We start from the raw sequence: 16864 nt of genomic DNA, 5'->3' as shown, positions 1-16864 counted from the left end.
GAAGAACACCATCCCAACCGTGAAGCACGGGGGTGGCAGCATCATGTTGTGGGGGTGCTTTGCTGCAGGAGCGACTGGTGTACTTTACAAAATAGATGGCATCATGAGGATAGGAAATTATGTGGATATATGGAAGCAGCATCTCAAGACATCAGTCAGGAAATTGAATCTTGGTCGCAAATGGGTCTACCAAATGGACGATGACCCCAAGCATACTTCCAAAGTTGTGGCAAAATGGCTTAAGGACAACAAAGTCAAGGTATTGAAGTGGCCATCTCAAAGCCCTGAGCTCAATCCTATAGAAAATTTGTGGGCAGAACTGAAAAAGCATGCGCAAGCAAGGAGGCCTAGAAACCTGACTCAGTTACACCAGCTCTGTCAGGAGGAATGGGCCAAAATTCACCCAACTTATTGTAGGAAGCTTGTGGAAGGCTACCCAAAATGTTTGACCCAAATTAAACAATTTAAAGGCAATGCTACCAAATACTAATTGAGTGTATGTAAACTTCTGACCCACTGYGAATGTGATGAAAGAAATCAAAGCTGAAATAAATCATTCTCTCTACTATTATTCTGACATTTCACATTCTTAAAATAAATTGGTGATCCTAACGGACCTAAGAGAGGGAATTWTTTGAAAAACTGAGTTTAAATGTAGTTGGRTAAGGTATATGTAAACTTCCGACTTCAACTGCATATTGGTCATGYCTCCCGAGTGGCGCACAATGGGATTGCCTTGTAGTTCTCCAGCTGTATCCTCTGAACGCGAGCGAGGTTCGAGGGGAGTGGGCAAAGCATTTCGCTGCACACACAAGACGGACCCCACCCCTCCACACTGGGTAGCACAGAGCAACACATTTTAGGGGCATTGCATGGTGCTGACTAGGGAAACGTTCCTGCTGTTCTGTTCTTAGTGCCAGTCTGCACGTTCACACTAAGCATTCTCTCAACCAGCTTCTTGAGGTACTCACCTGGAATGCATTTCAATTAACAGGTGTGCCTTGTTAAAAGTTAATTTGTGAAATTTCTTTCCTCAATGCGTTTGAGCCAATCAGTTGTGTTGTGACAAGGTAGGGGGGTATACAGAGAGAGCCCTATTTGGTAGAACACCYAGTCCATATTATGGCAAGAACAGCTCAAATAAGCAAAGAGAAAGGACAGTCCATCATTACTTTAAGATATGAAGGTCAGTCAATCTGGAAAATGTCAAAAAGCATCCAGCGCTATGATGAAACTGGCGCTCATGAGGACCACCACAGGAAAGGAAGACGCAGAGTTACTTTTGCTGCAGAGCATAAGGTCATTAGATTTAACAGCCTTAGAAATTGCAGCCCAAATAAATGCTTCAGAGTTGAAGTAACAGACACATCGCAACATCGTGAATCAGGCCTCCATGGCCGAATTGCTGCAATGAAACCACTACTAAAGACATCAATAAGAAGAGGAGACTTGCTTGGGCCAAGAAACACGAGCAATGGACATTAGACCGGTGGATCCTTTGGTCTGATGTCCAAATTTGAGATTTTTGGTTCCAACCGCCGTGTCTTTGTGAGATGCAGATTAGGTGAATGGATGATCTCCGCATGTGTGCTTCCCACTCTGAAGCATAGAGGAGGTGTGATGGTGTGCTTTGCTGGTGACACTCAGTGATTTATTTATAATTCAAAGGCTCACTTAACCAGCATGGCTACCACAGCATTCTGCAGTGATATACCATCCCATCTGGTTTGTGCTTTAGTGGGACTTTCATTTGTTTTTCAACAGGACAATGACCCAACACACTTCCAGGCTGTGTAAGGGCTATTTGGCCAAGGAGGAGAGTGATGAACTGCTGCATCAGATGACCTGGCCTCCACAATCACCCGACCTCAACCCAATTGAGATGGTTTGGAATGAGTTGGACCGCAGAGTGAAGGAAAAGCAGCCAACAAGTGCTCAGCATATGTGAGAAGCTGGTTGAGAGAATGCCGTGAGTGTGCAAAGCTTTCATCAAGGCAAAGGGTGGCTACTTTGAAGAATCTCAAATATAAACATGTTTTGTTTAACCGTTTTTTTTTTGGTTACAACATGATTCCATGTGTTATTTCGTAGTTTTGATGTCTTTACTATTCTACAACTTAGAAAATAGTAAAGGGGAAAAACCCTTGAATGAGTAGGTGTCAACCTTTGACTGGTACTGTATATTTTAGACTGCTCGACTAAAAAAAATCTTGGTTGACCAACGGCCTATCGACCAAAAAGTAGACTAAATGGGGTCAGCCCTACTGTTTTGAGACTGTCAGAAGGCACATGGTTAGCTTCGCTATAGCATGTCGTTTGGTGGCATAAAGACTTAGCCAACCACAAACTCTTATTTTTCTGAATGATAAAGGCACAGAAGGCGTTACCATCGACTGAAACACATCCGCAACGTGTTATATTCTCGCCAGCAGAAGCAAACTCCTCTGTCGGCGACTCTTTCGTCCGCGCCCATGTGTGCGCGATTGGCACTTAACGGCTGCTGGATGTTTTCATATGTTTCTGTGCGTCAGATTGGACACCTAGTCCACTGCGCAATTGTGTAGGCTATTGCGCAACACCCAACATGATTTTCCTTTCCATTATTCATGCCATTTAGAATGACAACAAATTAGTCATCTAGTGGGCTTTAAAAAAATATATCTGGTAATCAGGTCATGAAATGTTTTTGTCCTAGATTTATTGTTAGACCTAATGTGTATCTCCTTTAATGTCAATTCATAAATGGTGGGCAATCGAATTGTGAATATGACTTGATTCAATTTGAATAATGTGAATAACCTGATGGTGAGAGCCCTGTAACAAATTGACTGTTGTAGTCCCCTTAAACATCGGCTGTAACATGGTCTCTAAAATCKCCATGTCTCCATTTCTATAGTTATGCGAGTATTTAAACGGATGCATAGTTTCACATTTTCTTTCTCATCTTCTCAGGAACAGGCAATAGGCTACAGCACACGGCGTAGTACATTCCCCGAAAGCATCATTTACACTATGCAAATCTGTAGTGCATACACTATATCCAAGCCTTTTGTGCATACAATACATGCAGGGATATGCAAGTCTGTTTCTGCTTTAGCTAGCTTCAATGCTGTGGTCATGGTAAAATCTCTGTCGTGCCAACTTTGCCAACGACAAAGGAATTGCCTAAAGCAGAAACACACCGGCACCCTAGGTTGGTTCTAAATATCGTCCTTTACCTCACCGCTAACGTTACCATTCACAGTTAAAATCACCCATTTGTCAGTCATTCTTTATTACTTGGATGGATGACACCTGTGATAATGGAATGACTTATTACCTCCTACAGACGATGACTGGCAGGAGGAGCACAAGCGCCTAGCCGAGCTCGAAGAACAAAAGAACAACGGACTCGGAGGTTTAGGACTAGGGGCACTAGGGATGGGGGGAATGGGAGGAGATAACGCCTCCACTGTTCACCTTCCTCCTCCCGCCAGTCGTGTCCCCCACCCGTCTTCCCTCCCCCCACCACATCACTCCCTCTCTTCGATGCCCCCTCCGGGCCTGGAGGAGAGGGGGGGAGGCGACCTAGCCGAGTCCCTAGCAATGTTGATTCTCGGGGCGGACCCGGCCATCGCCAGTGTGGGTGGTCCAGCCGGGCCTGGTGACCGGACCACTGGTCTCCCTCCTCCCCCTTCCATTCCCCAGCAGCACCACCACCCCTCCCAGCTCCCTCCTCACCACCCGCTGACCTCGTCTGGGCTACCCCCCGGCCCACTGCACCCCTCCCTGCTTAGCTACCAGCAGCATCAGCACCTCATACGCCGAGGGGCGGCCCCCATGCCACAGGTGAGACAATCTAGTATACTCTACTGTAGTAACGCTGCAGATCATTGTATCTTGTGCAGTGGTTCTCAAACCTCTCCTGGGTACTCCCAGCCGTTCCATGTATTTGATTTATGCCAGAGTTAGGCACACCTGACTCAACTTGTCAACCAAATAGCAAACTCTTGACTAGGTGAATAAGGTGAGCTGGTTCAGAGCTACAACATCATTTTGAAATGTCTGGGGGTCCCCAAGGAGAGGTTTGAGAACCACTGATCTAGTATTCTGTAGCTCTATATGCTGCAGAACTACGTTATAGGGTTTGGAGAAGGAACTATCAGCTCGTTCAATGAGGGGCGACTATTATGCATCACTAGGGGAGCGGTGCCTTCTGACACGCTTTCTCTTCCTCTGCCTCTCTCTTTCAGATGAACTCACACAATATCTGGGAGAACAACTTGGGATTCGGGCCTGTGAGCATCACCCCTGGACTACTCACTCAAATGGAGGTAAGACACCTGCCTGTTTTGAAACAGGCTGTAACAGGGATGTACTTCCTGAATTTGTCAAGTAAGAACACTGCTTTTCGGTTACGAACTGTTTAGCTACGTTGTGCCTTGCTGAATGTGGCCCTGTACTTTGCATGAAAAACAACATAGCTGGCACATTTGCCCTCTGAATTACTTACCAGATCTTGTTTAAACCAATTTTATTGATTGTAGACTTTGATTCAAAAGTTAAACTCTCTCTTCTTCCCCCTCTTTCCAGGACAGTCCACTTATGTCTATCATCAAAGAAGTGGGGCTGCCCAATCGGCCTCCGCCAATGATGAGCGAGGATGGACGGGACTTGTCGGAAAGGGCCCCCCCGCCTCGCTCGTCCTCTCCCGTGATTGGTAGCCCACCAGTGAGGGCTGTGCCTATCGGGACTCCGCCCAAGCAGCCGATGAGTCATGCAATGAATCATCAGCAGCAGGTCAGTGGGAGAATTATGCCCTTTCTCCCTCTTTTTAGTAATCATTATGGACAGTTACCTCATCTTCTCTCTGTATGCAAAATACTCCCAGTTATATTTGAAATAGTTGTTTGTGTAATTTTGGCTATTTCTTGTGAACTGTGTATGCCCTTCTCAGTGTAGTTTTGTTTAACATGGCATTATTCTGCAGAAATAACTACTGTTCATAGTTATTAGACCAGTGGTCTCAAACTTCCAGTTCACGGGCCACATCTGGCCCCCGAGTTACACTATGGTGGCCCACGGGCCTGGAGTTTGAAACCACTGTATTAGACTATTAGTAAGTGCTTGGTGTTATCCTCCTGTTTTTGCATCTACTCTCTTCCTATCTGTTGCAAAGCTGGAGTTAACCCTCTCTCTGTGTACAGTTATAGGCTAATTAGTTGTATTGAAACCCTCTCCCTCTCTCTCCTGTGTGTGTGTTGCAGATCCACCACCCCACCGCCGTTCATGTGCGAGCCCCGGTCCAACACCAACACCGTTACCCCCCTTCCTTCCCCGAGCGCATCTCTCCCAACACCCTCTTAAACATCGCTGTGAGTCCTACCTCTCCGGCCTTCCCTTACTTTATTAGGTGGGGCATGTGAAGTTGTGGAATGTTAAGTGTTTTATTTTGGTTGTCTGTTGTGATGTTTTTGACCAATTGTTGAATGAGTGTTTCAACAATTACTCAMTTACTTCCGTGAGGGTGGATATATAAATATAAATTATTCCATAGCAGCTAGCTTGGTTTTGGCTCAATAGCTTGGCTCATGGATGGACTCTCTAGCTCACTGCAGATTCAGGTTCCAGGTCAGTTTTGGTTCTGAGTTGGGTTCTCTCTCTCTGTTAGAACTCTCCTCTGTGTCGTCCTCCGTTCCCGGCCAGCATGGGCCCCGTTCTGTCCCAGATCCAACGCGCCCAGATGCTCAACTCTCAGGTGAGACTTAACCAGTGGCAACCTGTCATTCAGGTCAGGTGGGGCAGAGTTTAGCATGTTATTTTGGCATTAATATGTGTCACATATCAGTTTGCAAACTATGTAAAAAAGAAAAGTKATTGAGTTAATAAAGCTGCATACAAACATGGTCTCTTTTTTGCTTTCTTGAGTAAGGCAACTCCAAAATGGAGGTGTTTCAGCCTAGCTCAGTGCTTGCGGCGCAGCCAGTGGAAAATACGGAGCGTAGGGGTTGGTAATGTTCTCTCTAGTTGCGCTGTGATTGGCTCAGTGTTCTGTCACTCATGGYGACACTATGGCACCGCAAAATCTATGGGTAGAGCTCGAAAATTCAKGGCGCTTGGGTGCTGCCATAGAGTTACATTAGAWGTGCCCATCCAAGAATCCAAGGTCATTGGCCACAGATAAAATTACGTCAAATCACATATCTACAGTAGCTTTGATTGGACTGATCGTGTCAACAACATACTTTCAAAATCTTAGCTAGCAAGCTAGCAGTCATCATGGATCAAGTCGACAATCTACTGTCAAATCCTTTTCAAGCCTTGTCATATGAAGGGTAATTATAGATAAAACGTATCGGTGCTCAACGGCCATTGGACATAAACATTACACAAGTTGGAAATTTGGTTGGAAATCGCAAATTCAACAATGAGTGGTTTGTAAGGAATCTGTGGCTAACTGCAAGCATTGCAAATCAATCATTAGCCTGCTATTCACTGGAGTGGATGTCTGGGTTTAAGGGTCTCTTTTCCAACCTTCAAAGGATAYARGTTCAACATTGGCCATGCTGTCAATTCAACATMACTTCTGCCGCTTTCAAAATAACTGGAAACTCGGAACTGGGAAATCTCAGACTTCAGTGAGTTAACGACAACTGGGAACTCTGGGGAAAAAACGAGCTCCGACTGGGGAAAATACATTTTGAACGGTCATCCAACTCGGAATTCCAAGTCGGGAACTCGGGCCTCTTTCTAGAGCTCCGACCTGAAGATCACTAACGTCATGATTCAACCTTGTTTTTTCCCGAGTTCCCAGTTGTCTCGAAAGCACCATGAATCCGGAGAATGCCAGACTTTGATGACAAAATTTGCCCACCAAGGWCTGCCGRGCCACCTTCCAGTTCAWGTGAGCACAGAACAACAAGGTGAGTCCAAAAATGTATGCTGCTGCATAAATTATATAATATGCCAGGGATARATGTATACTGTAGTTAAGAATGTAATACTAAGTGTATGTTAGTAGCCCATGTGCCTCACCCTAATAATTTAGCCTACTGTTCTGACTTGGTGCTGCACATGTAGCCCTGAGCCTGTTTCAGAGAAATTTCATTGAATATTGTAAATGCTTTTATTGTCTGCTTCTATGCCTCCTTTATCCTGTGCTTCTGACTTGGTGTACAGGGAGAATATTGTAAGAACGGCCCATGTTCTGAATTCTGTTGCTATACGTTTCTGAACAAATGGTTATAATCGACTATGTCCGTCCTAGCTCGCTTATTTGTATTAATCAAAATTACGGATTGCCTCTTATTCGCTCGTCGTCCCCTTATGCCACAGTTTGTACATCTCAATCTTCATTAGAAACCACATTTTGTTTAAGCAATTCAGCCATCTCAGCTATGTTTTTTTTATTTTTTAAAGGAAATAAATGAGACTGAAGGAACTGTTACGCTGCGAGACAAGGCTCCGCTGATAGCCAGGTGTAGCAGTTATAAAGCTGTCCCAACACCMTACATAGGTTCTAACAGTTTGTGAGCACCGTCTGTCAACGTTATAGTTCATTGAATGTGTTGTGTAGTGGCTTTGCTGGTATGCATCTAAAAACATTTTTGGGCGTTTGACCCACCAAGATGTACACGCTAAAAATCGTCACTGGCCTCAACACCTGGACTAAACACTCACCTGTGTTCTCATCTGTACACCTGAATGRACTCGCCTTGAGCCGTCTCACTTACAAGTTTGGCCACCTGGGGTGTATTCATTCGTAAGTGCACACCGTACCAAAAAGTGTTGCAATGTATTGGCWAATGAAGGAAACTCTGGGTAGTGTACTATGCTTTGTGTGTATGTGGGGTGGTGTTGAGAGAGATCCGATTGGCTTGTTGCGCTCTGTTTCATCTGAAATTTGGCATGTTCTATCCCATTAGATCAGACCACTGRAAAATGTAATTTTGGTGGTTTTATGCTTCTGTAACACTTTTGTTTTGTCTTAATGTTTCATCATTTATTTATTTTATATTGCTGTTAACTTTTGATGTGCTTTTTGCTGTTARTTMTTTTCATGTAATATTTCTGCTTATAATATTATATTATTTCTTGTATAAAAAAAAACATTGTTTAAAAAAATATTATAATAAGGTAATTTAGTCCCTCCGTTTCAGACCTTTTGCTTCCGATTGGTGCGTAGGGAATACACCGCATGCTCACTCCCTATGAACAAAAATMATTCACATGTACAACATATCTATGATCGTCTATACATACTGTTATGTGAAATGGGTGTTTGCATAAACACACGAGAGGAACATTTTGTCTGYAGAGATCCTTGAATTGTACACACCTCTCACTCTATCTTGGTTCGTGCAAGTGACTGTGACCACCACCTCAGACCAATTGGCAGTACGCCCAGAACGTTGCTCTGGGATCCTTTTCAGTTTCAAGGTCCTAACTTTGAGAGAAGCCTCGTCAGTCACATGCAGGAACCAACGTTAATAATGAGTAATGTAAATCATGCTTATATAACTTCTTTGTGGAGCAGTATATAAGGACTGAAAGGGAACCTGCTTTTTGGAATTTTCATCAAGCTTGGATTGAGTTTGAACTTCTCTGGATGTGATWAWAAAAAWWMATTCATTTACATTGAGTTTGAGTCCTTAAATTTCCACGACACACATTCAATGCCAGCCTCCCTCTAAAATATATCTATTTTTTTCTTTCCTTCTCCCTCTCTCAGGTTGCTGGCTTCCCCAGGGGCTGTCAGGGTCCCCCGTTGCTGCCTGGTGGCGGAGGCTTCAGGCCCTTCTTCGGCCAGCCCCCTCCCCACAGGATGGGTCCACACCCCGGCGGGCCCCCTCCCAACCACGTCCCCTGTCCCATCATCCGGCACAACACCACGCACCTGCACCCCCAGCACCGCCGCATGCTCACCCAGAGGATGCAGAGTAGAGGAGGGTATGTAGACTGAAGTGTGTGTGTGTGTGTGTGTGTGTATTAATAATTTGAGTTGTTCCAGCATCCGCATGTCACAGAGCTGTTGCCATAAACTGCCGCACGAATTTCCTTGAATTGCTAATGCTTTGTTCAGCTAACCTGCAGCTGTGAAGCCTCTTTCTCACTTTGCCTCCCCTATCGTCTTTCTCCCCAGTGAGCGTGGCGGGCGTGTGGGGGACTGGCGGAGCAGGGACCCCTACAGTAACTTGATGACCCAGAGGGAGAAGGAGTGGGTGGCCAAGATCCAGATGATGCAGCTGCAGAGCACTGATCCCTACCTGGACGACTACTACTACCAGGTCAGTACAGCCAAGTCAATGGAAAAAGCCACGGCCCTGTTCATTAGGTACCAAACGGAACAAAATGGACTGAAATAGGGAGTGAGTAGTTGGTCCTATAAGAAACGCCTGTTTTTTGTTTTCTGGTGCAAAATCTATTCAAATGTTTTTTTCTTCTGCGTGTCCTAATGAACATTACCTTGGGTTGTATTCACTAGGTGCAAAGGAACCAATGCAATAGTCCRCAAGGTGCAAACCCTGCCCATTTGGTACACCAGGTAGTGTGCCAAATGCTATTTAACTGAGCAAGAAAATGGATTGAAATGGGGAATGGCTACCTGGACTTGGTCCAATTAACGCTCMTCATTTTCCGCTGCAAAATGTTTTGCTACGGTGTTCCCTAATAAACATGACCCAGGTCAGTGCAGGAGGGCGTGACGTTCTGAACAAGGCAGATAGAKATGTCCGTTATAAACCTGACGCAACCTCTTGCYGAGATGCATGTCGGCTTTACAGTCTGTTTCTATCTYATCGTTCCATCYCCTTCTGTCCTACTGACCAACCTAGAATGAGATTAAATAGAAATGTAATTTARTGAGCTGACACGGGTCCTTACATTGTGTTTCTATCTGATCGTTACCAGGCTAGACGGACCAATCCTGAATGGGATAAAGAGGGAAGCATGTCATAAACAAGATCATAATGTACACCAGGGAAACAACTGTTCCAGTCCTGTCATTCAGATCCTTTATTAGTTCCACTTGGCGGTCTACCTCTATCAAATCCCTGTTCGCCTGCTTCTAGGGACCGATAGGTCTTGCTATCCTTTGACCTTTGTTGTCAGAGCTTCACCTTTTAATTGAGTGTTAATAAATAGTTTTACTATACTCCTGATACATTTTTATGATTAGGAAACGTTTTTTCAGTAGTTGTCCATGTTTATGGTGGATTAAATGCAGAAATATGTAACTAAATGGATGCCAATTTTGTGTTGCCTGGCAGAATTACTTTGAGAAGATGGAGAAGAGGCAGGAGCGAGACAGAGACGGCGTGAGGAAGGAGCARACCACCAAACTCATCACCCCCCAGGTGGCCAAGCTGGAACACACCTACAGACCAGGTAACGCATGAATGATTATCATAAAACTAGGATGATACATGATGAAATCCAGACCTGAGTTCAAATAGTATTTGGCACACTACCTGGTGTACCAAATGGGCATGGTTTGCACTTTGGGGACTATTGCGTTGTTTCCTAAATAGGCTGGGTTTGCACTTTTGGGACTTTTTTAAAAACCTTTATTTAATTAGGCAAGTCAGTTAAGAACAAATTCTTATTTTCAATGACGGCCTAGTGGGTTAACAGTGGGTTAGCTGCTTTGTTCAGGGGCAGAACGACAGATTTGTACCTTGTCAGCTCGGGGATTTGAATTTGCAACCTTTCGGTTACTAGCCCAACGCTCTAACCACTAGGCTACCCTGCCGCACCTATTGCGTTGGCTCCTTTGCACCAGGCAAGCTCAATCAAGTATTAAAAAGAGAACCAATACTATTTTAACCAAGATCTTATTAAATAATCATCACATCACCTTTGTGTGGATGTATCTGTGACATGCGTGTGTATCGTCTCCCCCTCCCTCCCCCCTCCCCCACAGTGCAGTTTGCAGGCTCGCTGGGTAAGCTGACTGTGTCCAGCGTCAACAACCCCAGGAAGATGATCGACACGGTGGTGACTAGTCGCACTGACGACGAGGTACGTACTACACACACACAAACACACACACACACACACACCACAATCTCTCCAGACTCCCGTGTCTCACGAGTTCTGCCATTCTATCTCCTGCTYTTTTTGTCTCTGACGTATGTTCCCAGTTCCTTATCACGCTCTGTTCTTATTATATTGCTTTTGTCTCGCTACTCCAGATGTTACTGTCAGTTGTTTGGTCTATCTTTCCTGCATTGATATGGAGACAGGACAACATTACTTATTTTCAGGAACTTGTTGGTTCCTTTTTTCTGGGCTCCGTTATTTACTTAACAAATAAGAAATAATCGGGGGAGGTGCGAGTGCTCAGACAGAAAATCACTTCGGCCCGCAGCTCAAAAAAGCCTCCGTAGCGTTTTCCCTCTGGGTAGCCAATGGATGTCGGTGTGAAGCAGTAGCTGCTGGTACTCAGTCACACTGTCATCACAGAGGCTTTCAAAACAAGTCGGTGATTCGGAGGACTGGATAAAGTGAATCACTTTCACTGCCTTTTTCTAAAAACATCATGGAACTCCGGACTCATTCTCTTGCTGGCCAATGCCTCCATGTGAATTCCATTCAACATCCGGGTTTACTTTGTGCGCAATTGATCCTTTCATTCTCCCAGTCATTGATGCCGCACCATCCGTGCACACACGAACACAGGATTTCCAATCCAGATTGTGTTCTGAGGATTGTGTTCTCCCGGTTAAGCTTCTCACAGGACCGAATGTGCTCATTCATTTCCTAAATGTCTCCGTATCGCACAAATGCAATCAACTCTGTTTAAAAACTGACATCTGTCCGTTCGTCCAACTGCAGCTCAAATGAACAGGAATTGAACTTTCCCACCACTTGATCAATAATATCAACGCCCATGTCGTCGATTGTACAGCACACCGTGTTATTTGACAATGGTACGGTCTTCAGTGCATCAGCGGCTGCCTTATCAGTCGTAGTTTCAGTGAGGATAACAGCAGCAGGCAAAATTAACTCCTCYGCTATAGTGAATGGCTTTTTTGACTTGGCCACAAGTAGCGACATAGCGTATGAAGCCTCCAATGCTTTGGTTGACACTAGTCACTTATTTTAATTTCTCTTGACTTCCCTTAAATTCTGACTGCTTTCCATGGAAAACTCTGTGGTCTTAGCCACACAGGAAAGAGGCTTGGTGGTGTTGTAAATGGGTTAGTTTCATGCTATTATTTGAGAGCCCGTCGCCGCAGAGGAAACGAGGTGAAACTGAAGAGGACATACTGTTAATGAAATTGGCGTTACTTTGATCTTTTCTTTTTTTCCACGGGTTCACTTGAGCTGGCGCTACTGCTGCTACTGCTGCTAGAAAAAGTGTGTTTCAGCCATTGATCCATAGCTAGTTTCTACTCAAAGCTAGCTGGTAGCTGAAATGGTGAGCCACTAGTGTGGAGCAGAGGGTCACGTGCACTTGGGCGTGAGCAGAGGATAAACAGGCGGGCAGAGGCCAGGGAGACCGAGCAATGCACACCGAAACGAAGATTTTGGAAAAGTAGTCCCATAAATATAAAATAAACTGGAGATTTCACCCCAGTGACCTCAGTAAATGTTTTCCTGTCTATTAAGATTGAAATGTATATATTCGGCAAAAACTTTTTCTTGCACATTTTGGAATAATGTCCCACGTACCCCTGGGGACTGACCGCCTACCCCCCGGTTGGGAAACACTGCGGTGGTACAGTATTCTGCTCCTCTAACCGCTCCCTCTGTCCCACGCAGGAGAAGAGYGAGAAACAGGTGTGGAATAAGAGACGGCAGATCCTCTACACTGTGGAGAAGGTAAAGAGGAGGAAGGGGGAGGGTTACTTGTCTCTACAGCTCTGTGGTTGCATTCATTTGTATTACCTTGATTTTTTTTTTTACTTCCTCTGCCTGTTTTGAACTCTGCAGTGCTCTCACTCTTAACATGTGTTATATCTGTATAAACTCCATTATCTCTTTGTAACCATCTTGTGTTAGTTACTGCTAGCTAGCTACGCATGAAGGTACCATGTGCCTAAATGTTGGTGATGCCTATTAAATTATTGGGAGCATATATATTGTGCAATATCTTTATTCATTTATTCTATTTTTTCCGCATTTGTAACAATTTACTACTACCTACTCATTATCTATGACGCTCTGCACTATTGCCACGCATCCCCCGAAAACACTCTTGAGAGCTTGGCGCTCAGGGGACCCTAACATGATCTCCCTCCCCCCTCTCTCCATCAGATGTACAGTCTGCTGCTGGAGGTGCAGGACTTTGAGAAGCGCTTCATGCAGACGCCGGAGGAGCAGAGAGAGGCCCTGCTGGAGCAGCACAAAACCCACACGCTGCAGCTCTACGCCTCCCTGAAGGAGAAGGAGTGGGACGACAGGTGAGATGGAGGGATGGGTAGGTGGGGGAGGAGGGAGAGGACAAGACCCACACTACAGCTCCCTCGAGGGGAAGGAGTGGGACGACAGGTGAGATGGAGGGATGAAGAGGAGAGGATGGGGTACGTGAGGGAGAGAGGGGGAGGACAAGACCCACACTCTACAGCTCCTTCAAAGGGAAGGAGTGGGACGACAAGGTGCGCAAGGTCCAACAATAACTTTGTCACTGACCCAGTCGGACAAAAATCTGTTGACCCCGGACTTGGGGTAGTTAAAATGCATAAAGATCATGCAAGGCCTATAGGTTGGCATGCTTTCTCTCTATATTCAGCTACTAATAGGCTACATATTGTTATTATGGCTTGAAAAAGCTGTGTAATATAATTTAGGCAATGTAAGTCATTACATTGTATTAGTTGCAATAATTGTTGTTTNTTTTTTCTTCTTGGTCATGGAAAGTGCTGTCAAATGACTTCTGTATCACTCAGAGACAAAATTGAAACGGTTTTAGAAACTAGATTGTTTTCTTTCCAATGGTATTATTTATATGCATATAGTAAGAGCAATAATTGAATAAGAGGCAGTTTAATCTGTAGAGCAAATTATGCTAATGGGAAAATAGCACCCCCTGTATTCTCAAGAAGTTAATACAACATAAGCATAATCAACTATTATAATACATCAAACATTTGGTGCAGCCCTTATCATGACCCAAAGTTGACCCCATCAAAGTTATCTACTGAAATAAAGCCGCTATTATGGGTATTGTAGTACAGTGGTAACCAACCTTTTTGGGGTACTGTACCCCTAAAACACTTTGACCTGCCTGAAGTACCCCCTCATGCTCGTGCGTCCGCCGTGATTCCAAGATTAGGTGTACATTTGACTAAATTAGGTTGAATATCAATATTAGTCAATTAACTGAGAATGAGAATAATACTAATGTAGTACTATAATATAGTAGTACTATAATACTAATGTACTCTTAACATCAGTTATCTTTTTATATAATTTTTTCCCAGATAAATTATACAAAAACAAAGCTCACATTTTATACACATACTCTCAATACATGTAACCCATATGTATAGACTTGTGTATGACCAAATGAGGACTCTCCAATCAATGAGAGAGTTTACGCTGTCTCTCACTCATAAGCTTTGTCAATCTTTGGGGGACATGTGGCAACAGCAGTGATCAGGCTTTTCTCCAAGTCGAGTTCGCTCTTGTGCATGGTCTTCATTAGGGTCATGGATGAAAGTCTCACTTCATATAAACATTGTAGATTCAAAGGGCCGCAGTTCATTCGTTGTACATTTCCCCCCAAGTCAGGATATTCCTTCACATCACACCAGAAATGTGACACTCTTGTCTCCGAGTACCTCATCTTCAGGCCACGGTTTGAGGACACGTAGAGAAGATTTTCCTGCAGTCTGGTAGGACTGTTGTTGGTACTGTCAGTCATGAAAGGATTATTCACCCAGTCAAGTTTCGCAGACTCGTTTTCAATGTCAGGGAAGTAGAAGTTGAACTCAGTTTGGATAAACGTGAGCTTACTGTTTTCACCATAGGAGCTCTGCCAACATCACCTGTAGAAAGGTAGGTGTCAAGCTGCTGGAAACTAAGTATATCCCCATCTTCGCCTTTCCTCTCCCAGTGTTTGATCTTCTTTATGAATCCACACACTTTGTCATACATGTTTTAGAATGTGTGTATTTTTGCCTTGCAGAGTTGACATTCAGGTGGTTCAGTTTGCGGAACACAGCAAAGTGGGCTACCCAGTCTGTACCTTCCAACACGACCACGGCGGGGGGGGGTGCGAGTGCTCAGACAGAAAATCACTTCGGCCCGCAGCTCAAAAAAAGCCTCTGTATCGTTTTCCCTCTGGGTAGCCAATGGATGTCGGTGTGAAGCAGTAGCTGCTGGTACTCAGTCACGCTGTCATCACAGAGGCTTTCAAAACAAGTCGGTGATTCGGAGGACTGGATAAACGGAATCACTTTCACTGCCTTTTTCTAAAAACATCATGGAACTCCGGACTCATTCTCTTGCTGGCCAATGCCTCCATGTGAATTCCATTCAACGTCCGGGTTTACTTTATGTGGGCAATTGATCCTTTCATTCTCCCAGTCATTGATGCCGCACCATCCGTGCACACACGAACCACGGATTTCCAATCCAGATTGTGTTCTGAGGATTGTGTTCTCCCGGTTAAGCTTCTCACAGGACCGAATGTGCTCATTCATTTCCTAAATGTCTCCGTATCGCACAAATGCAATCAACTCTGTTTAAAAACTGACATCTGTCCGTTCGTCCAACTGCAGCTCAAATGAACAGGAATTGAACTTTCCCACCACTTGATCAATAATATCAACGCCCATGTCGTCGATTGTACAGCACACCGTGTTATTTGACAATGGTACGGTCTTCAGTGCATCAGCGGCTGCCTTATCAGTCGTAGTTTCAGTGAGGATAACAGCAGCAGGCAAAATTAACTCCTCYGCTATAGTGAATGGCTTTTTTGACTTGGCCACAAGTAGCGACATAGCGTATGAAGCCTCCAATGCTTTGGTTGACACTAGTCACTTATTTTAATTTCTCTTGACTTCCCTTAAATTCTGACTGCTTTCCATGGAAAACTCTGTGGTCTTAGCCACACAGGAAAGAGGCTTGGTGGTGTTGTAAATGGGTTAGTTTCATGCTATTATTTGAGAGCCCGTCGCCGCAGAGGAAACGAGGTGAAACTGAAGAGGACATACTGTTAATGAAATTGGCGTTACTTTGATCTTTTCTTTTTTTCCACGGGTTCACTTGAGCTGGCGCTACTGCTGCTACTGCTGCTAGAAAAAGTGTGTTTCAGCCATTGATCCATAGCTAGTTTCTACTCAAAGCTAGCTGGTAGCTGAAATGGTGAGCCACTAGTGTGGAGCAGAGGGTCACGTGCACTTGGGCGTGAGCAGAGGATAAACAGGCGGGCAGAGGCCAGGGAGACCGAGCAATGCACACCGAAACGAAGATTTTGGAAAAGTAGTCCCATAAATATAAAATAAACTGGAGATTTCACCCCAGTGACCTCAGTAAATGTTTTCCTGTCTATTAAGATTGAAATGTATATATTCGGCAAAAACTTTTTCTTGCACATTTTGGAATAATGTCCCACGTACCCCTGGGGACTGACCGCCTACCCCCCGGTTGGGAAACACTGCGGTGGTACAGTATTCTGCTCCTCTAACCGCTCCCTCTGTCCCACGCAGGAGAAGAGYGAGAAACAGGTGTGGAATAAGAGACGGCAGATCCTCTACACTGTGGAGAAGGTAAAGAGGAGGAAGGGGGAGGGTTACTTGTCTCTACAGCTCTGTGGTTGCATTCATTTGTATTACCTTGATTTTTTTTTTTACTTCCTCTGCCTGTTTTGAACTCTGCAGTGCTCTCACTCTTAACATGTGTTATATCTGTATAAACTCCATTATCTCTTTGTAAC

The 16864-nt window shown here is 44.6% G+C and overlaps 1 protein-coding gene across 1 annotated transcript in view; it reads left to right on the top strand.

Moving 5' to 3' along the window:
• Positions 1-1755: 1755 nt before the first annotated feature.
• The window catches only part of LOC111958365 (protein PAT1 homolog 1), a 23057-nt gene continuing 7948 nt past the window's right edge, over positions 1756-16864 (top strand). The window contains exons 1-12 of the mRNA XM_023979604.2: positions 1756-1969; positions 3329-3828; positions 4233-4313; positions 4573-4779; positions 5247-5354; positions 5651-5737; positions 8711-8928; positions 9122-9266; positions 10248-10365; positions 10901-10998; positions 12745-12804; positions 13240-13385. Coding sequence (XP_023835372.2) covers positions 3421-3828; positions 4233-4313; positions 4573-4779; positions 5247-5354; positions 5651-5737; positions 8711-8928; positions 9122-9266; positions 10248-10365; positions 10901-10998; positions 12745-12804; positions 13240-13385 — 1676 coding nt within the window. The 5' untranslated portion in view covers positions 1756-1969; positions 3329-3420. The remainder of the gene's footprint in view (positions 1970-3328; positions 3829-4232; positions 4314-4572; positions 4780-5246; positions 5355-5650; positions 5738-8710; positions 8929-9121; positions 9267-10247; positions 10366-10900; positions 10999-12744; positions 12805-13239; positions 13386-16864) is intronic.

This window comes from Salvelinus sp. IW2-2015, linkage group LG34 (genome assembly GCF_002910315.2).
Source record: "Salvelinus sp. IW2-2015 linkage group LG34, ASM291031v2, whole genome shotgun sequence".
In the NCBI taxonomy this organism is placed as follows: domain Eukaryota; kingdom Metazoa; phylum Chordata; class Actinopteri; order Salmoniformes; family Salmonidae; genus Salvelinus; species Salvelinus sp. IW2-2015.
This window is presented reverse-complemented; position numbering and strand designations above follow the sequence as displayed.